General features: G+C 41.2%; 2 protein-coding genes across 8 annotated transcripts in view; one reads left to right on the forward strand and one right to left on the reverse strand.

The window, feature by feature from the left end:
- The window catches only part of Fars2 (phenylalanyl-tRNA synthetase 2, mitochondrial), a 445419-nt gene that overhangs the window by 350214 nt on the left and 67242 nt on the right, over window positions 1-27963 (reverse strand). The window lies entirely within an intron of this gene.
- On the forward strand, window positions 9-27963 carry LOC104861389 (POM121-like protein 12). Of its 3 annotated transcripts, none has more exons than XM_033761936.1 (3): window positions 9-785; window positions 2813-2947; window positions 27934-27963. In XM_033761936.1, exon 1 carries the CDS (start codon window positions 111-113, stop codon window positions 708-710), a length of 600 nt encoding a protein of 199 aa, XP_033617827.1. In that variant the 5' UTR covers window positions 9-110; the 3' UTR covers window positions 711-785; window positions 2813-2947; window positions 27934-27963. The 3 variants fall into 3 exon arrangements, with proteins under 3 accessions (XP_033617827.1, XP_010621101.1, XP_010621100.1); XM_010622799.1 differs by lacking the exon at window positions 27934-27963 and adding an exon at window positions 12639-13167; XM_010622798.3 differs by lacking the exons at window positions 2813-2947; window positions 27934-27963 and adding an exon at window positions 1004-1245.

The raw sequence follows: 27963 nt of genomic DNA on the forward strand, positions 1-27963 counted from the left end.
CCCGGGAGCTTTGGTTTCGTTCCAAGTCAACGGTCAGCAGTCACAGTTAGCCTCTGAGCTCAGCCTGTGCCCTTCACCTCCTCCGCATCCCCGCGGGCACCTCAGCCTTCATGGGCCTTTACCTGAGCAGGAACCTGAGGGGGAACCTGGGCGAACCCAAGGCCCAGCAGGGCGGGCATCAGAGGCCCACGCCCGAGCTTCCTGATCTACACCCAGTGCAGGCAGGCTGGGATGACGCCGGGGCCCAGAGGGCCTTGGCTGCCCTGGCCAGGAGCCCCGCTCCCGGCAGGCTGCCCTCCGGGCTGCTCCTCAGACCCGAGCTTTCCTATGCTGGCCTCAATGACAAGAAGCGCAGGCTGTGGGCAGCCAGGGACCCAGGGCTGCAGAACCTCGTGCGAGTGCAGGTGAAGGCCCCTGTGGGCCCAGGGACCTTGTACCAGTGCCCTCCCTCTGAGGAGCGCCCAGACCCCTGCTCCAAGGAGACGGTCCTGCAAGCCCTCGCCCAGTGCACGAAAGGAAAGAGGAAGTTCGACGGGCCGCTCTGGTTCGAGGTTCCCGAGCCCAAGACAAGGAGGCCGGACCCAGAGTCCAGGCCATCTGCCTTCTGGCCGATGACCACAAATGAAGTGACCCGGTCCTTCGTGCCCAGGCCCGGGCCCTTGAGCAGAACCTGTGCTGAGGGGAATCCTGCTCTAGGAGGAGGAATATGAACATGGACCAGCCCGACAGTCTTTCCTAGCTGTCCATGAGCCTGTCCGACCTGCGCAGGAGCCATGACAGCCCAGGTACCATGCCACAGCCTACTCTGGAGACTCAGGCCTTCCCCTCTGGGGGACCCTGCAGTCCATGAGCACAGAGCCAGCTGTCTGCAGCCTTGGCGTCTGAGGTCATCAACCCTCCCAGCCCCAGACTCCCAGCCTATGAATACCCTTTGATCTTCTTGACCCCTTCCCCACAGGAGACAGGGCATCACCAGGTCCCTTCCCTCCATTTCCTGTGACAGGTCTGCCCCTCCAGAACACTTGATTATCCTGTGGCGTCCACAAGGAGGAGACTGCTGATTTCAAGACATGTTACTTTATTACTTTCTTATGTGCTTTTACACATAAATGTTTTAAAAACTATTTCTGTACTAATGATAACATCTTTCTAGTCCTCGTTTTGGCTGTTATCCACAGGTTGTGTCTTTTTTTACATTTTGATAGTGTAATTATATTTGAAATCACATACAACACACAACAAAAATAACAATAGTATGACCACTATGAGAACTGAAAACAATTCGTAGGACCAATCAGTTCAGTTGCCAAAACCAAGTAAGTTTGGGCCTACATTTATGAAAAAAGAAAACTTTGTTTATAGCCTTTTTGTTTTTTGTTTTATTTTAGAATTGCAGACAGATTCTCAGCTTTTGCCCCTTATGTGGCTTCTTCCCTCAGCTTTTCTACCCTCATTTCCATCTCACACTGGGCAACCAGGAGGCTCTTCCAAAACATACATGTGAACATTTCACTACCTTGCTGGAAAATACTTCACAACTCCCAATGTTAAATACAGAGTCCTCAGGAGCCCAACCCAAATGACCTGTCCTGCTTCCTCTAGAACTCTTCTTGCAACATGTCACATTTCACACTTATCACCTGTGTTGAGGCACTTTTTCTTTAATTCTGATGTATCAACAAAGATGTAAACTGGTCTATTTGAATTTTAATTATGAGGCAAAATAGTATCGAAGTGATAGGCAACATTAATCAAAAGAATATAAGAGAAAAATGTAGAAGGAGCATGTGCTCAATTCAGGAGAAACAATACTATTTTTTATTTTTAGAGGAACTGACAAGAACAGGCTACAGAATGCTTTCATTACTGGAAGCAAAGGAGTAAGAGAAGCCAACAGCAGAGTTGAAACTTGGTCAAATAGGATAAAGATTAAACTGCACATGCCCAGCTCCTATTCCTGGTTACCCTGATCAGAGCTTCTTTCTGAGAGGGAGCCTGTAAAAGATAAAAAGGTCATGTGTGATGAGACCACACACTGATTTCTCGACATCTATCTTGGAGAATCTTCAAGTAGGGCTACTGGGAGTAGCCCTGTGCACTGTACACAGAATAAGATCACCAAGAGGCCAACTTGGACATGCAGAAGTCAGAATATGTGGGGTCTACAAAATCTCGAACTGACTAAGCAACAGGTAAACTTACTTTCTGCTGGCTTGACTGAAAACAATAAAATTAGTTGCATATTTAAGATATTCATACTTCTCATGTCAGCTGACCCAGGAAGGAATTACCTATGAATGTGAACATATCTCCACTAGAAAAAGACTATCTGAGGGCAAGAGTCATTTTATTGTCTCTGTACATGATCAGGCATACAGAATTGCTTGTTCTATGAACACACTAATGAACGAATGAATGCCTCTCATACCATTCATACCATGGGGTTCATCCAATTGTTCCCAGTGATTTCAAGAAATAACAGTTTGCAAAGTGGGACCACTTAAACAATATCAGACCAGAAAGACAATGTGTTTGGAAGGCGTTAACATGTATCTGCGTGTAATCTCTGGAAGAACTTCTGGATACCAACTGTACTGACAGCAATCCATACCCTTTCCTTGAGTTCTGCCCATGTAGACTCAGTTATTATTTTCCACAGAATTCATTGTACCCAATTCCTAGGAATAACTGCAAGTTCTGAATAGCAATGATCTTCCTTCCACTCTGGGAATTTCAACAGCCTTGAAGAATATGAAGTGAAAACTCTTTTATCTAACAATTCGTCACATTGTGTTTTTCTGGTTGATTCCAGGGCATGTAGGTGACCAAAGATGAGTTGCCAGCACGGGAAACTCGTTTCCAGCATATAAGAAGGGCAACAACTCAGAAATACCTGCAGCCCTTTACCATTCTCAAGTGCACTTGGACTGCATACATAAATGCATGTGTAAGTAATCTTTAGCTCAACTGGTAATTTCTTTACCCATCTCTGGTCTCAACAATGTACTTAAGCCATGGTTTACAGGCAACAACAAGAAATTGGCATTGGGTTTGTTGCCTGGGGCACAAGGCTTCTACCAGTTGGCAAAGGCCCATTCCAGTATTAATGAATATGCCATTTGTCAGGATGATTATGCATGAACTTGGCAGCTGCACAGAGCAGGCAAGCCTCATGAAAGGCAGTGCCAGGACATACGGATCAGAGCACTGGGAAAACCCCCTGACGCTGGAATCTTCTAAAATAGCTCCCTTTTGCTCACATAATGTCTTTTTTTAAAAAAATTAAGTCTAAGGGAATAAAACATAGTGGGAGAAACAACTTTTAACACAACTATTAGCTGAATATACCATACCATGTTCCCGTTTAAAAAAGTCTTTTCATCCCTGTAATTCAGTTGAGAAATGAATATCAACATAATTCTTTGCAATTATGTTCTCAATAATTAGAGAACTGAATATACTGTCACACTGAAAACTTATTCAAGAATAGAGGAATGCTTATGAGAAAAGTATCTTGTGATGGATGCAAAAAGAAAAGAAAAAAGATTTTTCAAAAGTTCTTTTGAACACAAACCACAGTACTCAGTTCCAAGAGAAATCAGTTTTGCTACCACTAAGTCAAAAGATTAAAATCTATAATTAAAGAAATACATGAGAGAATGGCTACAGACCAAAGACATAAAATTACAGATTTATTAATAAGTGTCCAAAAACATCACCATATTTGGAACTTAAGTATTCCCAATCACTCTTCCACTACCTTTCATTCTAAAAAGTATCATTACACAAAATTAAATTCATGTTAAACCAGATATGGTGGCACCTGCCCATAATCCCACACTCTGGGAAGCTGTGGAAGGAGGATTTCAAGTTTGAGGGTTCAAGGCCAGCCTGAAACAAGAAAGACCCTACCTCAAAAAATGACAACAACAAAAAAACTAAGTTCATGTTATGAATATCCATTAGTATGACTCTTCTCCTAAATATGCCAGAGGAAAAAAATTCTTCTCAATAGAGAACATGAAAGAAATATAGTATATATGCATACTCTACAAATTAAAAATACTAAAATCACCCCTCAGGTTCTCTAGCATCTCAAGAAAGTTAAGCAAGACATCAAAAGTGCTAATTAAATCAACCTACTACTAGTAATTTTGTTTTTAACAAAAAGTACTAGCTGAACAGTAGCTCTCTATAGTTAAAATTTGGGGAAAGACAATGTAACTATTCATGAAATACAGCATCTAAAATAATTTTAATATGTCACTAATATACATACACATGTTTTAAAATAAAAACATCCCACTAATAAAAAATAATAAGGTTTTTAACCCTGAAATAATTTAGCAAGCACAATGGTAATAGCAAGTAAAATTAAAAATTGTTTTAAATCAACTCACTAGCTGCATATTAAAAACTATTTTAAGCAATTAGAAATATTACTCTTATCCAGAAAAATAGCCTCCAAGTTAAAATTTCTTTTCTTTAAAGTGTTCTATATAAACTGATTTTATCTAAGATTTTCCAAATATACCCATAAAACCCTGGAGTCTTTACTATAATGGAAGAAAGAAATCACAGTATACAAAGGCTTTGCCAGTCCTCAGGCCGGTAATTACTAAATTCTAAAATAGTTCCCACCTACAAATGGGTAATAATGTAACATTATCTTCTCTAGGAGCCTTTTCGTTTTTTTCTTGTTCTTTAACCCTTTCATTTAATCCTTAAAAACAACACAATGAAAGGCACACAATTTATTCGCAGTCTTGTCCATGGCAGAAAGGTCGGACCCGGCTGTGTCAGGTTATGACGCCTCCCTGGCTCCTGTCCACCCAACTATTTCCACTGCCTCACTCCTAACCAATACCACAAAACCCCGCTTTCTACAGTGGACACAATCCCAGCAAGCTCTCTGTGAAATGTCCTTCCAAGCTGAAACACATCTCCCTATGGACATGACTCCCAATTTCAGACAGCTTTATCTCTACAAAACCCATGTTTGTCCCTCATATTCTGCCCAGGAAGAACTCAGCCAGCTCCCCTTCCTCCTAACCTGTTTCTTATTCACACATCATCCAAGATACGTAACACATGCACTGAACTCACCAGTTAATTGTGCTAATTAGTAGCTCTTAAGATACCTGCCAACAACGGCAATGCTTTTGTCCTCAAAAAGGAACGCTTTTCTAAGTCAAAAGGGGTAAAACAGTTATGAACATTTAAGGTTATATATTTGCAAATCACTACTTAGCTGAGCAAAGATACCATCCATTAAACTCACAGGTGAACTTCCAAAGCTCCATTCATTCTCGATAGCAGATCCAATGATAAAGTGGTTGGAAAAGTAAAGCTCAGGTCATTTAGCAAGCCACTGACAAAGCCGAAAATCAAACAACACTCTTTAAATTTGTAACTCTAAGAAGTTTGGTGTATGCAAGGTAAATTATATTCTGAACAGATTAGCAAGATGGGAGAACAGAATTTCAGCCCTCAGGTCAGAACCCCTTCACATCAGTCAACCCCAGTCAGCCCCAGCACACAGTTCTGTGCTCTCTGCCAAACTCTGGCCCTAAGGGGAGGATGGCTACACAGTAAGTCTGCAACTTACAAACTTTCACAGGTGTACTTGAGACTTACTTTATTGGATTGCAAATGAATCCAACTTACAAATCTCCCAGAACATAACCCATTCATAAGTCAGGGACGTACTGTACTTCTTTATAACTTCAGACATCTTTGCTAATACATGAAAGCATGGAACTAAAATTGCAAGGTATAGGGAAATAATACATATACAATACATTCTCATTACTTCTTGAAGTTATGTTCTTCAAAGTAGCTGTAAGTACTGAATTAGCAAATTCTAAAGCAATGCCGATAGAGGAAATACAGGATTAGTTTCGTAGGAAAGAGTGGGCACTTTTGCCAGTTGATCAGTACATAACCTTGTCTTATGTGATTGTGTTTGAATACGTTTTATTTAGCATATACTACTAACGCACTGAGACTGAATCATGACGAACAGCATTATTAGGCCGAATGAACTTCTGACACCTGTGTTTCTGTTGGCACTTCACAGCCTTCCTGTGCTTGGGGACTCCACACCACACTGCAGCCCTACATCTATGGGCCAATTTAAACAGAATATAAACTACAGACACTATGGAAAACAGTACGAAGATTTCTCAAAAGCACTAAAAATAGAAATTCCATTTCACCTAGCTATACTTCTTCTGGGTCTCTCCCCAGAAGAGTCAGTCATGGTATTATCGTGATGCACACATACCCATGCTTACTGCAGCACAATTCATACTAGCTAAACCTTGGAAACAAACCCCATGTTCATCAGTAGATGACTGGATAAAGAAAATGTATTATACACCACGAGGTACTACTCTGCCTCAAATAATAATAAACGAGTCATTTGTAGGAAAGTGGATGCACCCTGACATCATGTTAAGTGAAATAAATCAGACACACAAGCTTAAATATTGCAGTTTCCCTTATATGAGAAAGCCAAAAATATAAATAAAGATATATAATAGGAAATAGGGAGACAGATCTTTTGTAAATGGGAAAGAGACTAAGAGATGAAGGGGACGCCGGGATTTAGCTCAGCAGTTCAGTGGCCTGCCTTGCAAGGGCAAGAACCCGAGTTCAATCCCCAGTACTAAAAAAAATAAAAATAAAAATAAATTTAAAAAAAGAGAGATGAAGGAGATGAAAAAAGACATGTTCGGCCCATGTACCAACTTCCTATGAGGAATGCAATCTTTGTGTGCTGCAAACATGTACTAAAAAAAAATTGGATAAAAGAGCACAAGAATGTATGAAATGTGAGACTAAACACATGTGAAGGCAGAATGCCTTATTCACCCTAAACTGAGAATTCCCCCATCAGGTGACTTGCCAATTAGTCGAGGATTTCTTTGCTCAATTCAGATAGAAATCACAAAATCATGAATCGGAAAAGTGCAGCTCTGCCAGTGGCTCCCAGATGCCATAGGTCACAACTGCCTGTTGCTGGAGTAGATTTACAGGACCTTCCAAGCCCATGATACCCGAGAAATAAATAGGTTTATAGAATCACCAGAAAGAGGCTTTATTTAGACAAAGTGGTGCCGCAGCACAGAGAATACAGAAACCTCTCCTACACCAACTGGGGGGGCGGGCTGCTATTTATGTAGCAGCAGCAGACCCGTGACTGGTCCAAACTCTAGACTACTGATTGGTCTGAATTTGAGCCTACCAACTGGTCCAAACTGATCTAAACCAAGCTTCTGATATGAATCTGCTGATTGGTGAAAATTCAGTTCTGCAGAGTTCAAATTCAAGTCTGCTGTGGTCAGGGCAGAAGAAGGGCCTTCAGGGTAGTTGCAGCCATTGTGGAGGCAATTCTACAGAACACTGGGAGACAGGCCTGCCATCGAGGTAGCTGCCACATCTTGGCAAAAATGGTAGAACTAAAACTGGGGAATCTCTAGGAGGGCTTGATGTGTTGGTCTCAGCTTCTAGGAGTTTGAGGATAATGGGCCCGGACCCCTCCTTGATGTCTTCCACATGAGGTACGGTTTCCAGCTCTTCTTCTGGTAGGCCGCAGCAGCAGGAGTGTGAGGAACAGCAAGACTGGGAGACAGGCACCAACATGATAGCAAAGCAGGCTTGGGAGCTGCCACAGGTGACTGTAGGGTGGTGGAGGACACTGAGGCACACTGTCCCGGTCCATCCTTAGGGGACTCGGCGGCACCAAGGAGAAAGAGGTGGCCACTCTTTGTGAAGCCAGGGGCCCCTGCACATGTGACAATGCGCAAGTGACAATGGAAGAGCCTCATGTATTCATTTTAGGTAAAAACAAAATTTAGTGAGTGGCAAATTCACAGATATAGAAACTGAATAATGCAGACTGAGGATGTATCAAGAGCTGCCAACAGCTCTTGTCTCCAAGGAAGAGAAATAGGTGGCTGGGAGACACGACAGAGAGAAATCTGTTTATTTATATCATCTTTTATCTTTTATTCTCTCATTCTGTGGGTGGGGAGTGTCTGTGTGTATATATTTGTGCATTTGTGCAAGAATTTTGTGATTTATACTGAGGGAAAACAGCACTTAAAAACATTAATAATATCAAAATATTAAACTTTACCTTCAAATTAAAATAATAAAAGGCACAACATAAAACTAGGAAAAATAAAAGTAGAAACGAATAACTCAAAAATGGAAAATTCAAAAATAGTTGAGCCCTCTATGTTAGGAAACTGTGAGCCAATTCTCATGGGCTGGCAGGAATGGAACAGAAAATAAATCAAAAGCAAAGAACCCCATGACCATGAGTGAGCTCTCAATTCCCACCATAGGAGGGAGTCGAGGAAGTCTGACACAAAATAAAATAGGAAGACTTTAAAAAATAACTATATACTAAAAACAGCTTCACACAGCCATTTTTCCCAGGAAATTTAAACTTCATTTATAAAACACTTAAAATGATTCTATGGAAGGCCAGACACAGTGGTGCACATCTTTAATACTAGCACTTGGGAGGCTGGGCCAAAAGGACTGTCACAAGTCTGAGGCCAGCCTGGGCTACACAGTGAGTTCAAGGCCAGCCTGGACAACTGTATATAGTAAGGCGAAGTCTCAAAAAACAAATAAATAAAAAACAAGAAATCCTATATAAAATGCTGGTTCTTTAAGTATGGTTCCAAAGCCAGCAATATTGACATCACCAGCAGCTGTTGGGTGGGCTCCACTCCAGACCCAAGAAACAGGAACTCTGGGGAGGCCAGTCTGTACCCTTGGAAACCATGATTTAGTAATACACTGAAATGATGCTCTTCCCATGAATCAGAAACTATAAACATAATGTAAAATTTTCTCACAAACGCTGGTCATCCATTAGGGAAATCTGCTATACTGTGTAAGCATGCAATCACACAGAATATATACTGCATAATTCTCTCTACATAAAGTAATAGCAGAGCTAAAACTAATCCTCACTGGAAAACCAATCACAATACATTCCTCAGGCAGGTATTGAAGACTGTATACAACTATTTTGAAGGTGAATATTCCATCCAATGAAATGCACTGATATTAAATACATCATTGAGTTCTGACAAATGTGTGTATCTGTGTAATTCAGACTATGTCCCTTTGATTTTTTTCCAGTCTAATAATGAGCACTAGATGCTTCCCCATATTTAGGAGGAAGTCTGACTTTGAAATGTCTGTCCCCTCCCACAAAACACAGATGGATTTGTAGGGGCATAAAAGGGCACACAATGTGATTAAATGGCAAAGCAAGAATAGCACTATGTTAACTGTAGAACCCAGGTGATACTTATAAGGAGGCTCACCATACAATTGTTTCAGCTTGTTCTGTATGCTGGAGTATTTTCATAATAAGATATTGGTGGAAAAAGCAGGCGCAGTATAGGATCAAGAGTACAACAGTACACTTAACCACATGTATCCTACCCCGTATGTGTAGTTTCAAATGCTAGGGTTCTATAAAAGTGGTTATGGGGGCAAAAATCACAGGAAAATGGGGCTTACACCCTGATGAAAACACAGCGGCTCTACTTCCTGCATTTTATAAACTGGCATTTCATGAAAAAGTTACAGGATCCAATGATGCAGAGAAAGAAATAAAGACAGAGAAGGAGGCGGAGGCCAAGGCGGAGGCCAAGACAGGACAGAGAGCCATCAAAGATGGAAGTAACAGTGGATTTTATACACATGAATACCATGGGCCTCAGTGAGTAACAAAATAGTGTCTTTTTCAAGAATGGTGCCTCATACATGTATCACAGAGCTGGAAGGGACGTCATCTGCTCTAGTATCTTGGCCTTCCAGATGGGCACGTTGGGTCTGGCAAGGGAAGAGACCTCTAGGCAACTGCTCGTCCTACATATCAAAACAACAAAGACAGAGCACCTGGGCTCAGGAATCACTGCTGGTCTGAGGCCTGCAGCCCCATCACACTCCGACCTGCTGCTAGCTCCAGAGTCCCCGAGGAGTCTTTTAATGAGATTTTTCCAGTTATTTTGGTGAGGAGGCATTTGAAAAATAAGGTCTACTCTTCACAGAACAAAATGATTCAAAAACAGAAAGTACATTTTTTTTCTAACTGCTAGGAAAGATTATAAGCCTATTTTCTGATTTTGACATTTATCTTAAATTCAGATTCTATGGCATAACCTAATATGAGCTGTGGAGATAATTAATATAAATGTGAAAATCTCAGGGTAAAGTGAGAGAACAAAGGAAAGGGAACATTCTTAAAGTTCAAGCCACTTTCCTGTGCCACTTTATGGAATTTAATTGTCTCTCATTCTCAAACACAAAATTCCAACAATAAGCTGAAATTACTCTCCCCACTAAATCTCCTACCTACAAAAAGCACAGGGACCTACCTGGTTGTACACGTGTGCGAGAAGCTGTGGGTAAACTGCTACCTGAAGGTGCCCTAGAGTTGATCTATCCTTGTAATCAAGATGCCTCTCTTACTTCAATTTACCTGGGAATAAGGTGACACCCCATCAAACAACTCCAGCAAGCTATGCATTAGCAATTCATTTTGTGTTACTAAAACAAAATATCTGAGATACAGTAACTTTATAAAGAAGAAAATTTTATTTGGCTCATAGTTCGAGAAGCTGAGGAAGTGTATCTTGTCAGCAGTGTTCCAGGATAGCATGGCATCACATGGCAAGAGACAGGAAGTGTGTGTGTGTGGCTGTCTTCTGGACTTTCTCTTCTTAAAAAGTCACAGTCTTCAATCACCAAGACTCCACTCTGATGCCATTATCTAATCACCCACAACAGTGGCCAGCCTTTCTACAGGACACGCTGCAAGTGGCCTTTCTGAATCATGACTTGGGTCTTAGATAAACTGGATCCACAAGCTACCTGCTCTGAAGCCACCACATCAAATGCAGTGATGAGCTGAAGCAGATGCACTCGTTTGGGTGAACGTGTACCCGGAATTCACAGTGTGGTCTCAAAAGAGGGCAGGGAGGCACAGCTGGAACTGTGCGCATGGTGAAGAAACAAAGGGCGCTTCCAAACAGCATGGTGTGCAGCTGGTTGGCCCACATTGGAGGACCACTGTGCATGCACCTTGTATCTGAGTTACTTTTTATTCTTTTAAAGGAACTCGAGAGGCAAGTTTCATTTTTTTTTTTAATTTTAAGGGGTGAAACCGATGCCACCAACTTAAGCAGAGGGGCATAAGGACCTGCAGGGCAGAACGCATGTACCCATTCAGGTCCTCGAAACACTAGCTCCTCACAGAGATGGTGTCCTTCTTCCTTCCTCTCCACCACCCGCTACCTGCCCACACTGCAGCAGCTGCAGGCCACCAATGCTTCACTTGTCTGAGTCATTTCTGATGGTTCTTATTTTTCTTTTCTCTTCCATTTCCTTACTTAGGATTATATATTTAAATTACATCATAATGTTATATCCTGGTACACACTGAAACAAAAATTCTACCTTCTGATCTAAACTGGGTTGGAAAATTTTAGATAAATTTAAAAACCTTCAAACAATACTCAGTTTCAGTGATGAGATCTGAACAGCCCAGGAGAAATCACAGTACACTGGAAAGCACCTTAGAGACCAACTTGGTCACCTTGTAAGAGGGAAGTGAAGCCAGAGAAGACTTACTTAACTTTCAGTTTCTAATGGGACCACAGGAACTATGACACTCCACAACTCTACAGCATGCCTAACATTAAAAGGGGATGTCCTCACAGTGAGCTTCCTAAGCCTAGCTGGGACTGCCACACACCGACTGATGAATAAACATATCCCACTGCCCACCACAGTGGCACGCAGCAATCAGCAGTTCTACTTCGCCAGGCAGGGTTTATCTGCACACTGATTTGAATCATGGGGCACATTTATACACATTTGTTACTTAAAAATGAGTGGAAATGAAAAAAAATATAAGTGCTGATGCTAACAATGCAACCAGAAACAAATGGACACAACTAAGGGCAAAAACTTGGTGATTCAGTCAACCAACAGTAACAGGACATAAGCAAATCAGAGGGCAAAGGAGAGAAGAAAGAGTAAACATTTCTCAAATACCAAGATTACAATGTCTAGAGATTATCTAGACAATGAAAAGAAATGAAGGGGTAGGGAAAAAATTACTAAAATATAAAATGAAAACCAGCATTGGAACATTCCATCAACTCAAATACAGAGGCGTTTGTGAGACTGCCCACAAGGTACATGGCTTGCTGCAGACTCATTATCAAGAGATAAATGTAGCTAATGCCTTACAAGTAAAACAGAAAAAGCCAAACGGTATCAAAATGTACTGTATGTATTTCTGTTCTACCTCAAAAAAATCACCACCAATAACTCCGTCCTAATGACAATACTGACAATTTATTTTACTGATTAGACTGTACTACTGCTGACAGAAGCAAAATTCGAGCTATGAAATGACTGGTTTGTAAAATGCTCTACTTTTCAGTTACACATATTTTTAATGTTTTTAAAAACATACATACAATGCATAACAGTCTGACATAAAATTGCACATTTGTAATTAGAAATGTTACACCTTTGTAGTTCTCCAGGAAAAACTATAACTTCTATACATTAAATTTTTATCTCCTTTTCAGGAATGTGTAGTGAATAAAAGTGGAGGACCGTGTCTGGTGCAGAGCAAGGTCTAGAAACACGTACTCGGGGACAGGCATGGCTCACATTTCTTCTGCAAGGCTGGCTCTTCCAAGTGGACTTTATGGGTTTTGTGACTCTCACTCTGTCTACTTGCAAGCTACTTTTAATTGCTGGATCCCTAAGGATGGATGAGATATTCTTCCATTCCATCTCCATGAGAAAACGTGGCTGAAGGCCATTCACATTCCACTTTTGATTACTTTTTTAACTTCTGTAAATCCAAGGAAATTAATTTTGAATCATGAACAAAAACTCAAGGGGTGGATAAGGAAACAAATCAGGCCATAAGCAGTAAATGCCAACACCAGCCTCACTTGCCAACTCCTAACTATAAGACAGAAGGCAAATCAGAAGGAGGAAGATGGAATTTTCCTGCAGGAAAAGACAAACAGAATTACCAAGATCTGCATAAAAGCCAGAGAATGACTGAAATTTATATTCATATGGAAAGATTTAGTTAAATAAGTACAGCCAGTAATGTCATAAACTCACAATAAGGATTACAAATAAAAGGTAAAAACAAACTTTTATCACCTTCTTCTTTCTCTTAGTCTGGAGAAGTAGACTTTTCTACTCTATTTTTCTAAGAGCTATTTAACCCTTATTGCTGACCACTGACACAGTTACACAAATTTCCATAATATTTTCTATCTTAGAAACTCCTCTCTTGATTCACCTTATCTTCAGCAACTGCCCTAATGCTGTGTTCTCCACCCTTTTGGCACAGATTGCCCTAAGCGGCGGGCACTGAAGTCTCCTTTCTGTTCTCACTCATGCTTATTCCAGTGGGATGTCTTCCCCATCACAACAAGAGAATAGCTCCTGTCTAGAGCCTCAGTGGCCTCCACGTGTATAACCCCAGTGGTAGCTTGTGCTCCTCTTCCTTGAACTAGCAGCCATATCTCTAGTGGGGATCTAGAAAGCACCCCAACCTCTCAAAGCCAACTTGAAGCTCCTGGTTCTGTTCTGCACTAGTTCCCCGCCTTAGTCTTCCTTTGCTAAACCCAGAAACCCTAGAAACACTGCTGGTTCCTCTTCTGCTCAAACTCTACTGAATCCATAAGCAAACTTTTTCCAAAGCATATCTTGATCCCTACCTCTTTATCTCTACAACCACCCTCATCTGAAACACCCCATCTCTCACCCCAGTTATCACAATGCCTTCTGAGGGGTCTCTGTTTCCATTCTTATACTTCCACATTCTACTTATTCTGTGTAGTTTCAAGCATGACTCTTTAAAAACCTACTAAATATCTTCAGCTCACAATTATTTCCCCAACACACTGCAGGGGCAGAATTGTACATGGATGCTCAGGGAACCACGTCCTTATATAAGCCCCACCCCTTGAGTATGAATATCACTCCTGCAACTATGTCACGCTGCATGTCAGAGGTGAAAGGATTTTGCAGGTGCAACTGAGGTCTCTAATCATTTGACTATGAATAGAGCAAAAGGAAGTGGGTCTGAACTGATCACGTTTCTCTAGGCCCAGAAACTGAAGGCAACAGTGATTCTCATGCTGGCCTTGAAAAAGCAAAAAGCTATGATGAGGAGAGCCCTATGGCAAGGGGCCATAGCAATCCTCTAGGAGCTGAAGGTCACCAGCCTGTAATTCAAAAGAATTAAGTTCACCAACTCTCCTGTGAGCCTGAATAAGGATTCTGAGTTCTACATACAATGCAGCCCATTTCACACCCTGATGTCCACCTTGTAAGACCCTGAAGAGAAACCCTTTCAAAGCTGTAGCTAGGCACCTACACCAACTATAGACAATCAATGGATGTTGTGTTAAGCTGCTAAGTTTGTGTTAATTACTGCATGGCAGCAGGGTATATAGTCACTACGACTGAGCAAATGGTTTCCCATTCATTTTAGATGCTTTAGAAAATAAAAACTACAAGTATGAAGGTTCCCAAACACAACCGATATTTCTGATTCCACCTACAAGGTTACTCTATCTCCAATTCATAAGACAGGGTGTGCCAAAAAGTAAAGCATAGAAAAAAGAGCATAATAATTCAATAAAATAGCACATGATAGTGAAAAATCAAACTTCCAAAGAAAATAAAAGGACAATTAGGGGCTCTTTTTCTCTTCTGTCATCTCAGAGTGTTCTAAAGAGTTATACTCTAAATAAACAACTATATTATGTATGCCACGACATCACATATTTTTAAAAGGGGAAATAATCACTACTGAAAATTTTGTCAGTCTAAAGATGTGATGTGATAAGGGAAGAAAGCTTCCTTGAAGCATTTTTAGTTTTTAAAGGTAGTGTGTCTCTGTTCAAATAACTCTTTACCTGGAGTACTTTAAATGTAATGCTAGATAAAGGTTACATGCAAGAAAATAGTAAGAAAGTCCACAAGAAAAAGGCAAATGAATTGTGAAGTCACTGTGGAAGATGCCAAGATAGGAACATGAAAAGAAAAAGGGACACCATACAGGCCCTTTCAGCTGTGGAAACACCACTCCAACAGATAGCCAAACTCTGCCCACTCCCTCCCAGGAAAAGCTTCTCTCGGCTCCCCTCAGAACAGCTTCTTTCACAGGACAAAAATCTCTCCCCCTGGCAACACAGCAAGCAAATGAAAGGGAAGCAATGTGCACGTATGAAAGTGAGATGACAAAAATATTTCTTCCTCCTTTTTGTGTCCTCTTTTTCCTTCCACCCCCCACGCAGGCAGCTCCTCTTCACTAAATGTTCACTGAATGTCCAGTCACAGCATGGCCCAGACAGGGAGGGTGGACAGGGGCTGAGCCTTGACTTTACACACAGGGCACATTCGGCCAGTGACCTCATGAGTCTCTACTGAATGAATCGCAGAGCTCTGATGCCGCCGTCTCCTGTCCACTTCCATCTTTCTTATAAGGATAAGACAAGGTCAGTTCTGTAAAGTCCCTAACACTGGAAAAACCTAGGCTAAAAATGGTCAAGGCAGAACATTTTGACTTTGCATTTTAAGAAAATTTGTTTAAAACCAAATAGGTTATTTTCATGAAAAGCACAGGAATGAAAGGGAAAGGAGGAAAACACAGGAAAGGATTCTAAGGTCTTAGGAATAAAAACATAGTAGGATTAATCTTTCCCCAGGAAAAGACCTTAGCAGAACTAATGAAAAATGCTCCATTTTACTCATCACCTGAAACACATGCTCATACCCAAAGACACTTCCTGGACATTTGGGCTATTTTATAGAGGCCATCAGAAAAAACATTCAGGGGACTACTTGTTACCAGGGTGAAAAGATCTTGTCACAAAATGTGGCCTCAACATTAAAGAGCAAAGCAGATTCAGCAAAAATCCCAAGTTACTGAAATAAATAGATGTGAAAGGCAAGCATTGTTATTATTGGTTATTACTCTTAAAGAAAAATAAAATGGAGGCCACAGCAGGAGTAAATCCTTAGACCAAGCATCTATAGTTGCATAACCCAAACTTAAGCTATTCTGGTTTCCCTGAAATACTGCCCCTAGTTATCCATAAAACCTAAGCTGTCCTCTTTTGCAGTGTTTTAGAATTGAACCAAGCTGTTACAGACAAATAAGGTTAAACAGCTCTATTTGCCCTAAATGTGTGTGTGTGTGTTTACAGCAATCACAGCAGAGAACTTCCTCCTTATGCTCTATCACAATAGGACTATTAAACCAATCTTCTATAAAAGTTGAATTTCACTTTGCAAATACTATAATGTTTGTTTGTTTTTGAGACAGGGTCATGTTTTTGAGACAGGGTCATACCATGTAGTTCAGGTTCACCTTGAACTCAATGTGTAACCGAGGCTGGCCTCAAACTCATGGCAAATTTCCTGCTTCACCCTCCCCAGTGCTGAGATTATAGGCGTGCAGCACCATGCCTGGCTGAATGCATTACTTTAAAACTTTGTCAGTAACACAAAGTTTTCATACAGAAATATAAAGAGGTAAAATTATAATAATTTTAAGATCTGCTTTAAATTTTCAATGTTACTATCATAACAATTTTCCCTAAAATTCTAATTGCTTGACCAAAAATACTGAAAAGATACCATTGACCATTTACCAAAAAAAAATGATCATTTCCCATAAATTTTTCTTCATAGTAACCAGTGATCTCTAGGCAAGTTACAAAACCATTCCTAGAAAAGCCGACATTGTAATTAACCATTTCTTAAGACTTTAGCCAAGTGATGAAATATATCTACTAGAAGGAAAAAACCAAAGTATTGTTATTGGCCATGACACAATTTGCACAAAGAAAGTTCAAGGGAGTGGACTGACAAACTGTTAGAATATAGAATTGCTTGGTAACAGGAATGAATTTAAATTTTTGAAAATTCAATAGTAGCCTTAAATCCCAACAATAACTATAAGATATAATTTTGAAACATTCTTTATAATAACAGATATATAAAGGGACCTATGTAAAGCAAATTACAAAACTTTATGAAAAACCTTGAAAGCTGAATAAATACCAAAAGATATCCTTTGAGTGGGAAAACCAAATAGTATAAAATGCTAGCTCTACCTAAATTGGTTTCATGTAATTCCCAGTGGAAATTTCTACAGAGAAAAGAGGTAAGGGGAATAACTCTGTAAAAATGATCGTAAAGTTCATCTGAAAAATCAAACAAGTGACAGGAGCTACAAAATTTTTTAAAGAATATTTTAAAAGCAACAATAATGAAAACTGGCACAGAAACTAACACAGCAAACAGAATTAGACAGTAAATAGAATCAGATAAAATTTTAAATATATATGCACATATATAATCTCATAAACCAATAGACTTGTAGAATAGCTTAGATAAGAAACAACGTTGAGAAATTGTTAATCAATTTCAGTGAAAAATGAAGCAAGCTTTACTTCATGTCATATGTCAAAAAAAAAGACTGCAAAGAATTCTAAATTTAAAAAAAACATGTTGGTAATTTTCAACTGATTTGGGGTTGGGAATGACGACTCCAGAAAAGTAGAAAAAAGTAAATGAAATCAAATGAAAGATCCATAAATTTGACCATATGAAAATGTTAAAACTTTTGCTATTTATAAACATCAAAAAACAGAAAAGGAGTACAAAGGAAATTGAGGGAAATATCTGTTGTGGATGAAGAGGCAGCATGTTTGCTGAGCTCTGAAACAGAACGTAAGTTCTGAAATGCTGATGGCCTCTTCAACCTCTTACACCAAACAAAGTTCTTTGCTTCATTTTCCATATAGATCTGGGAAACATGTACACTTCATTTCAAAAACAAATCCAGGCTTTTGAAAATAGTTTTATTTGCCTGTTGATTCATGAGATCCCACCTATGTGAAGAAATATCTTTGGTTTTAGAAACACTTTGAAAAAAAATCAGTGCTTCCAGTTAGAGGGGCGTGAAAAGGCCCTGAGACTTTCAAAGTGATCAGAACATGCACCTCTTTCTTCTTGCAGAGAAATAGCCCATCTTATTTTACAGCTCTGACTTTATATATTTATAACTAAGAATGTTGCCTCCTCTCTGAGTTTTTTACCTAAAAACACTCTTACTTTTTGGTTTGTTGTAATCCCAAATAAAAATAAAACATGAATGAAAAAGACAGTTAAAAATTAATAGTTCGACTATGAGTGCTTCTGCAGTTTTAAACATGAAGTCTTACAAGAGCTACAGGGTGAAGAAACAGATGCACAACTCCTCCAAGTCTGCACTAGAAAGACACCAAGCAAGTGAGGCCAGCACATCTGAGGTCACCAGCCCCAGAAATAAAACCTCTTCCTCTTCCTCTCTCCTCTCTGAAAAGCAAACATATTCCCAAAAACTATAAAAAGGTAGAACTTGAATCATTTGTAGGAAAATGGATGCACTTTGAGACCAAAATGTTAAATGAGAATAAATTAGACACAAAAGCTTAAGTATCACATGGTTTCTCTTATATGACAAACTCAAAACATAAATAAAGAGCAAAATAAAAGATAAGAGAATAAGAAGTAGGAAGATAGATTGAAAGGGATCAAGAAATAGAGGTGTGGGAAGCAAATGGAGAAGAAAATGAAAAAGGAATTAAGATGTACACACATACCAACTCCACACAAGCAATGTGCACACTACATACTACAAACATGCACCAATAAAAAAGCATGTAAGTATGACCACTAAAATTTGACAATGTGACGAAATTAAGACGAGGCCCATGATCCCATAGCAAATGTTGGGGTTTTTTGGGTTTTTTTTTGGGGGGGGGTGGTATCGGGGATTGAACCCGGGTCCTTGTGCTTGCGAGGCAGGAGGAGGAACCATTGAGCCAAATCCCCGGCCCTCCCACAGCAAATGTTAAGAACACCTGTTTTCTCCTTTGCTGAATATTACACACCCTTTAATTATTGGTCACAAAATTTCTCTAAAAACTTAAATCTCCAGAAATAATAATGGAAAGCTTTTTCAAGATATTACCAAGGAAAACTTTAAACCCTGTAGCTTTACCTGCTCTTAGTTGACTTCAAAAATAAATCACTAATTTTAGGAAGCCCCAGAGCCGGGGGACACATTATTAGTCTACCACTGGCTCTGCTGTAGATGACACCTCTGACTGAGACCACCTAATTGGTTAAAAACTGCTCTCCAGCAAACCTTAAACCTCCCCTTGTCCTCCGGGGAAATCCTGCATTTTCCTACCTAAACCAGTATACTGGGGAAAAGTAGCCTTTTTCGGTGTCTTTCCCTGTTCTCTAGGGAAAAGACACCTTTGTATACTAATTACCTACAGAATTGACTACTCTTGGGAAAAGGAACTAAAAAGACAGAAGGCATAGAATGTCTAAGCAGTAACTTTTCCTTAGATTCTCAGACCCCTCCTGTGACCTACAGACAACGACAGCCCATGTATCAGAAAAGCAGACCAGCAAAACCTGTTAATATCCTGGAATGTGGAACCACCCTGGTACCCACTTATCACAGACACCTCCCCACAATCACATATGTGACCTGGTGCCCACAGCTCCTAAGACAGAAGGTCCCTGTTGGAAACAGTCTCCCTCCTTTTGTTTTACTAGCTCTCAAATAATTTTTTTCCTGGCCCCAAGAACTTGTCCTTGAGTCACTGGCCTTTGGTAGCAGAGAACAACAGGAAACTCACTATTGCAATGACACTTCTGTATGCTGAGTCACACAATATAATTTGATTTCACCTAATAGCAGTGAGAAAAAGTATCACAGAAAATGGTTCCTATTAGAACCAGTTACTAGCTGCTCAACAACAGGTTAATTTTCACCTAAGAATATTTGTTCAGAAGAAGCAAAGTCTAAAACAGTTTTATCTCAATGACATCTGTGCATTTAATTAAATCAATTCTACATTTCAATACTTGTCAAAAAAATAACATCAATACATAAGTGCAAGACACAGAATAAAAACACATCTATTAATAGCTTCTCATGATATGGTCAATCCGCCCAGAAAACTTTCAACACTCTGAAAAACATCAACATAAAGCACAGCAAACTAAGGACCTTTCCCTGACACTCCTTCTTCCAGCTTCCCTCTCCCCACATCTTCAGGCCAGCACCCGTTTCATTTTTAAGCTGCCTTTAGACCAGAGCTCCACTGAGAACAGCAGCCATTCCCAGCAACAGCGAAGACCCAAGCTCCTTATAGAAATTTCAGTGATATCAAATGGCCAGCTGTGGAACACACGGCACAGATGCACCACCACTGCTTTTGCGATTACTCATCCAAGAAAAAAATTTGGATTAAATTCAAAAGATTAGGGCTGGGGATTCAGCTCCATGACACCGCCACCTGCCTTGCAACTTCAAGGTCCTGAATTTGTAATGCACCTGAAGATGAGTTTGAACCCCCATACACCCCTCAAAAAAAGATAAATTCAAAAGATTATATGAGAAAATAAATAATAGAGCTGGGCATGGTGGTGCATAGAGTTGGAGCCCAGTTGGAAAACTTAGTGAGTCAGTGAGATCCTGTCTCAAAATAAAAAATAAAATAGCTGGAGATGCAGCTCAGTACAAAGACTCTGCATTCAATTCCCAGTATGGCAAAAGAAAGGAAAGACAGAAACAGAGACAGAGGAAAATATTAGTATAAAATTCTTCATTTGGCCTATAAACCTAAGAGCTGAGTCATCTAAGAATAATCCATTTTGCTGAAAAACAAAATTATAGTATCTGTACATCTCCATTGCTTAGCTACAGTGCTTGGAATGTAGTTCACCCCTTGTCCGGTTTCTGATCACCCTCCAGAGGAACCGCTGCTGAACCTGCCTTCGTGGATTAGCAGTAACCTACCAGCAGCCTACTGAGCAATGGGGATGAAGTCACATACTACTGCCCATGTGTTGTCCTTTCCTAACTCATGAACACCGTATGTTCAACACAGCACAGGCACTTGTCTTCAGGTGCAGTACAAATAAGATTTTTCTGTCAGCCGTGGATTTGAATAAAGCATCTGATGTTAGTCTGAACAGCTCAGCTACTTTAGGTACACCATCAATCATTAAAATCAGCCAAGAACTGCTAGAGAAGCATCTTCCAAGAGGCGCATAAATAAATCTGCTAGTTTCTTAACATTCTATGCTTTCAATTAGCCTTTCTATGGCTCTGCTCATTTCTTTTTTATAACCATATACTTCTTCCTATTGATTCTTAGCACTTCATATATTGGCAGGAAACCACTGCCAGCCTAATATAATGCCATGCATTTATGCAGTGCTTCCAGTGAAGTCATTCTGGAGGCTCCCTAGCATTTGGATGAAGAGGATGTGCAATACTCCTGGAACGTGGGTGGCTTAAGTCTTTTTGTAGTTCCTGCATGGCCCAGCCTGTGTTACACTAGGCACTCATCTGTCACTGGAGTGAGAGCATGACTCCAAAGGCACGTGGTCTTGGGTTTGAATTTGGGGTTTTGATACTTCCCAAGTCTAACCTGAAGGCTGAGCAAATCTCACTGGCTCTCAGGACTGTAGTGGTCTCTTCTCTGATATATTAGGGATCAGGGGCTGAGACCAAAACGAACAACACAGTGAGATCCTATCTTTAAAAAAACAAACAGGGCCAGGGATTTAGGTCAATGGTGCTGCCACCTGCTTTGCAAGCTCAAGGTCCAGAGTTCGATCTCCAATAAAAAAAAAAAAAAAAAAAAGCAAACAAAAAAAAATGTCTCTACTTCACTGTGTTCTACAATAACAAAGTGAAATAATATATTTATAATAGATAGCAAACTATGGCTGATTTTCACTAAACCGTGCACATATCTTCATTCAGATTCTCTTGGAAATCATCTATAACCTGGGTAATGCCAGGCTAAGAGCTTAAAATAGTGCCCCCTTTGAGACAGTGACCATGGAGACGTGGCTCTAGGCTCTATGATACAGCAGACACTCTGGGATTTTTCTTGGCCACACTGGAATACTTCTCATACCTTGATAATGGTCCAATGCCATCAATGATGACCTCATTCTGCCATTTGGACTCAAATCTAAATGAGATAGTAACAATCCCAGCTGAGGTTAGTCCTGGGCCAGTTCATCCCAGTTCCCCCTCACCCATGACCTAGTACACAACCTTTCCTATCACACCTTTGACCAGAAAATTACAAAGGGAACTGGGGACAAACAGGGAAGGATGTCAGGTAAGACTATTTACACGGCCAAATCAGTGAGAATCCCAGTCACCCACAGAACACTGTGGCCAGGGAATCCTAAGAGGTACTGGACTTGAGGGGTGCAGGGACATTCGAAAACTCCTGGAGATGTGACCCCCCTCTGTTAATTTGTCATTACGATTTCCTCAATACACTGTACTTCGAAACTACCATTCGTTGGCTGGGTAAAAACACTTTGAAAGAAGTGATCTTATCATAAGAAAGGTAATGACTAAGACAGCCAAGGAAAACAAAATTCCTTTAACCAAAGCTGACCTGAAAATATCAGAGCCTATGAAAAATAATCTTCCGCACATTTCTGGAATTTTACCAATCAAGAATTATTGGCCTAGTGTCTCCTACAGTAATAGTCCTTTAGCATGTACCAGGTACACTCAAATACATACATACTCTGAGCACTCAAATCTAACTTCCCCCACTGACGAGTGAATAAATATATCCCTGCCTGGTGAAATCCGGAGGCACAATCCAAAAGTATGAGCAAGAAATTTCATCAATGTCACTTGTTTGTGAATTATTTAATATTCCATAATATTCTTATCATTTTAATTTTTAAAAACTCCAAAGTTTGAGTGAAATCAAAACTCAATGAAGATCTGCTACAGCTAGCATCATAAATTGTATCATCATGAATTATCTTCAAGGGAGCTAAGACTCCACAGTGTATGAAAACGAGCACTCTTACTGTTGAGCCTACTCACTCACAGGACAGGTTCATTCTGGAGAGGCAGAGAGACAGGAGACCTCCCTCAAACTTCTCGACCACGACACTCCCTCTGTTCAGCTGCAAGAGTGGTGAATTTCACCCTGATCACTGGCCACAGCCACAGTTCGCTGGTGAAGGTGGACAGGTCATGTCCTGGGGCAGGAAAGGGGAAAGCATGCTCTAGCATGAAACTCGGAAGATCTATAGTCAGGTTCACAGCTGGAGATTCCAGGCCCCTAGGATACAAAGGAACACGTACTCAAGAGGAGGGAGAATGGCTTACAAGGTGTCCAGATCAGGAATGGATTCCTAACTTGAGGTGCCATTATCTTGAAAGCCAAGAGAGAAAATAGGCACCAGGACACTATAAATACACTCTTGTCATCATGGGTTCCAATGATGAACTAACACTAATGAAAAGAGATAGACTTGATGTACTTCAGAGGCATCGTGGACCATGGACATCAGCTTAGGGAATGAAGCCGGAGACTGTCCATAGTCTGATGGGAATTGCGTGGAACAGAGCTTGGTCAGACCCTGGGTCTCCAGAACCTCCCAATGTTCATTTACCTAACTCATTACTGTGAATGAAGAGGACGATTCAAGGAGAAAAGAAAATGATTTGGGGGAGGAAAAAATCGAAAATGCAAAAATAGGATCTCCTGTCCTTCTATCATACATACTCAGAACTCCTGGGGCAACAGGTCTACTCTGAAAGACCATTCTATAGCAAACTGCCTGTAACGACGCCCTCAAACAACATGATCCACAAGGGGCAAGACTAAGCAGTCTCTGGGTAGAATTAAAATAGTGCCATGACCATAAAATAAAACAAAAAATCTAGTATCTTCTAAGCTAACAGAATTTTATCAATATTTTTTTTGGCAATTTAAACGAAAAGTGGGCCATCATTAATGCTAGTCTATACTAGAATCTAGTAAAAATGGATATCCAATTTGGTAACAGCAAAATAAAAGATATACATTTATTTTAAGATCTATAAAGTCACTATATTAAGGAGATGGCAAAAAAACAAAAAAATAGCAGGCATTCCAAACACTCTTGAATTATTTGGAACAGTGCATCCTATACTATCCATGGCTTCATCTCTCGGTGGTGTAAAATTTCCCAAAAGCTATTGAAAGTCAGCTGCACAAACCAGCGCTTGGAAAACCATTTCCGTAAAGCCCAGGTCAACATCAGTGTCCACTGGAACCTGCAGAGTAGGAATCAATACAAGGAGAATGGCAGGGAAGGTTTAGGTGCCAATCCCCTGGCTTTCTGCTTCCGAGTGAGACAGGTTATTAGTAGAATCACTCAGGAGGAAGAGTAAGCAAGCAGACGAGGAGGCAAAGGCAAACTCAGAGACTGGCACGCAGTTACACGGGTCGTGTCCATGGCAAGCTCTGAGGGAAAACTTCACATCTATAAACCCACAATGTTATTTCCTGCATTCTTCATCTCTGCATAAATGAAATTGTCAGACAATGCATATTTCTTGTAGAATGACAGAATAAATATAGAATTATAACTGTAGGAGACCGGAGGAGCACTGAGGCCCAATTGGCCGCCTCTGTGAGCATGAAGGAGGAAGTTGCCCTCCGGGTGACCGCATATTGCAGAGGAGGGAAGAGTTAGGACAGCTGAGGTGCAGGTGTTCCCCTGAGTACTACGGATCCTGGGAAGCAGGTGGATCTCCTGTTACTTTGATTGCTCAAGCCGGGTTTGGGTGAATAAAAGCAAGGTGAGCCAGGGACTTGGCTCCTCTGCCTGCTGGCAGTGAGCGCCCCACTGCCCACCTGCTGAGCTCACGTGGTATCTCTGTCCTTCCTCTTTCCTCCCGAGTCAGGGACAACAAAGAGGTCTAACTCCCCCACAAGTGGCACCTGGGTGGGGAAAGCTCAGTAGGGCAGGGGAGACCTGAGCCAGCAGGGAAGGCTGGCCAGGTGAGCTGGCTATAGTTGGCAGGGACTCAGGACCAGGATCAGCTACAAATAACCACACCGGCACTAGCACAGTGACTGTACAGTGAAAGATGATTACTGTTAGATGCTCTTCCTTCCTTGTTTTTAGGAAATGGAAGTTAATTCCACTAAAAACTACAAAGGTACCTTTCCCTGGAACTTTATGATCAAGACACTGCTCCAGCCTAAAGAATTATACTTGAGGAGCAGCTGAAACTGATTTACCATCATCAAGATGGTTTTACAAATCTATTTCATAATTTGTGTATGACTGCCCTTAAATCCAGGGTGAGCTACAAAAGTGCCTAGCTGCACTAATTATCTGAATTCGTGGAAGGTTATTGCAAGTTCTCATAGAAGTTATCACAGGATGAACTGTAAATTAATGGACAGTTTATGTAAATAGGTTTCTAAGTCTAGGTTTAACCTCCAGGAATAAAATCCACAGCTCAATTACTTTGTGCTTCCCAAATGACCATCTGGTGACACTTGCACGAGCAGAAACCATGAAGCAACAGGGCCAGCCCTGGTGTTGCTGTGCATTTGAGGCCCCGGGGTGGACCCCAGGCTGGACCCCAGGCTGCAGGCCCAGGCTCTACAGGGAAGGAGGACAGAAGCTGGGGCCCCTTAATGCAGAGAGAGGCCAGGAGAAGGAGCCCTGTGCCTGCCGGTGCTAGGCAGGGTGGCAGAAGCCGTCCTCGTAGGCTCTGCTTGCTTTCGGCCCTGGCCTGAGCACCACTCCAGAGAGTGACCCATCAGAGCGAAGGGGAGGCAGGGTCGCCCTCCACAGACCATCAGGGTAACTGAACAGCCTGAGCAGCCCTGCCGCTGTCCTGTGGGGTTGGTCCAGGTGTGTTAGGGGAGTCACCCAACTGGGCCTTCCCTTTGCACTGTGGCTGGCAGGTATGGGCTGGAGCCCCAGGCAGGCAGAAGACGGACACTGCGGCCCCAGGCCAGTTCCATGACTGTGCCCGCGCTCTGGGAACAGATTTGCTCCAAGGGGTCTGGCGCAGTGCGCAGCAACTCCTCCCGCGCTGGACGGAGGAAGAGGAAAGAGACTTGCGAAGCCTGGGGTTTACACAGGGGTGCGGACCCCAAAGCGACTGCCATGCTGTCAACCTACGGCGGAGCCACACAATGTTACACTTTCCTCTTCTACCAAAGACACTGAACTGAATCGAAGATTTCAGAAGTGAAAGTCAGTTTTGATAAATGTTCACATTTCTTAGCTCCGCCAGCTGCGGGGTCCACAGGAAGCACAAGGAAGCAGATGTTGCTAGCGCTTGCGATCAAACTCCTTCCTGTGGCGGTGGCCCATGTGCCTCCGTGTGCCGTCCCGGGAGGCAGGGAGGGGACAAAGGCGGTGTGTGATTTGTTCTCAGTAAAGAGCCATCTGATTCCCTCAACTGCACTTGGTTACCTTACTCTGCATCTTCCAAGAACATGGTCCCAGGAGGTTCAAATAGCCAGATTTTATTTTAGAGGCAAACTTCCCAGTTAAGGAATCTACATAAAAGATTTCTTTATGGATAAAAAAATGATTCCTAAACCCAGAAACCCTGCATTCAGTGAGGATGTAGAGTAGATACCACAAAGTACAAAACCCCTTTATGAATGCTCTCGCCTCTGCCCCCTGGTAAAGGAACGAGAGTCCATAATTAGCTACTACAAGGAAGGGCAATATAAGAACTTCCCTGCCTCAGCACATCCCACATCCCAACTCCATCTCTGCTCCTGCCCTCTTCTCATAACACATTTTGTCCATCCTACACACGTCATACAGCCTATGTGTACCAACAGTGCCAGAATACATGAAGCCCGATGTACCATTTGAAATGAGCTGTAAAAGTACTTTTACATACAGGATCTTAAAACCTTATGAGCATCAAGAAAAATGCAGATCAATTCACTTATTGGACCTACAATTTTCCCTTATTGGGAAATATAGTTAACAACAGGAGAGAAATTGAAACAATGATCATGTAGAAGAAGCCAAAGAACAGAGGCTCTGTGCAATCAGGAGAAATCCACTGCTTTTTATTTCTTTAATGTCCAAGGCACACATTCTCTGTGGTAACTCTTTCATTTCCAATACAGATAAGAACTGACTTTTTGTGTGTGTACCAGAGATGGAACTCAGGACCCTGTGCTTATGAGGCATGCATGGTGCCACTGAGCTAAATCCCTGGAACTGACTCTTTTGCTTTAAAAACTTAGCTACTTCCTCTTGTGATGTGAATGTTTGTGTCCTCTAAAACTCCTATGTTGAAGTCCATATTCCCAAGGTGATAACGTGAGCAAGTAGGTTCTCTGGGCAGTAAATAGGTGAAGGGGATTAAAGCTCTTATAAAAGAGAAACCACAGATCTAACTTCCCCTTTACACCATGTGAAGGCAAAGCTAGAATGTGCCATCAGTGGGAAATGGTTCTTCACCGATATATAATCTACTGTCACCTTGCTCTTAAACTTCCTAGCCACTAAGGCTCTGACAAATAAATGTTCACAGTTCACAAGCCAAGCCCAGTTTATGGTCATAGCATCTCCAATGAACTACGACACTTTCCATCACTGGGGCAGCAGTACAAGCTCACGTGACATGAGCTCTGCCACTCCCAAGCTCTGGGATTTTCAAGAAATTACTGCTTCCAGTGTTTCTTAATCTGTTAAATGCAGCTTTGTGGCTAAAATGAAGTGGATCAGTACAGAAAGTTTGTCTAATAGGAAATGCTATTGTTATTAGCTGGCATTAATGTCATTATTAGCAAACTAGTCAAGGAGGTAACGACCCTATGTTCTCTAACACAAACATAAATCAAAACCACTAAGTCAGTAATTGCTTCCCACAAGTCATCATTAAAAGCAACTCAGAAAATAAGCCATAACTGTTTACCAATTAAGTTTTTTTTTAATTGTGTTTTATTTCTACAGAACCACTTCCTCTCCCCACAAACACAGAAG

The sequence above is a fragment of the Fukomys damarensis genome, unplaced genomic scaffold (assembly GCF_012274545.1).
Source record: "Fukomys damarensis isolate Sample0158 unplaced genomic scaffold, DMR_v1.0_HiC HiC_scaffold_10, whole genome shotgun sequence".
Taxonomy (NCBI): Eukaryota; Metazoa; Chordata; class Mammalia; order Rodentia; family Bathyergidae; genus Fukomys; species Fukomys damarensis.

Bases quoted from the DNA above. Each gene is read 5' to 3' on its own strand.
- LOC104861389 (XM_033761936.1), top strand. From the start codon at position 111: ATGGGCCTTTACCTGAGCAGGAACCTGAGGGGGAACCTGGGCGAACCC.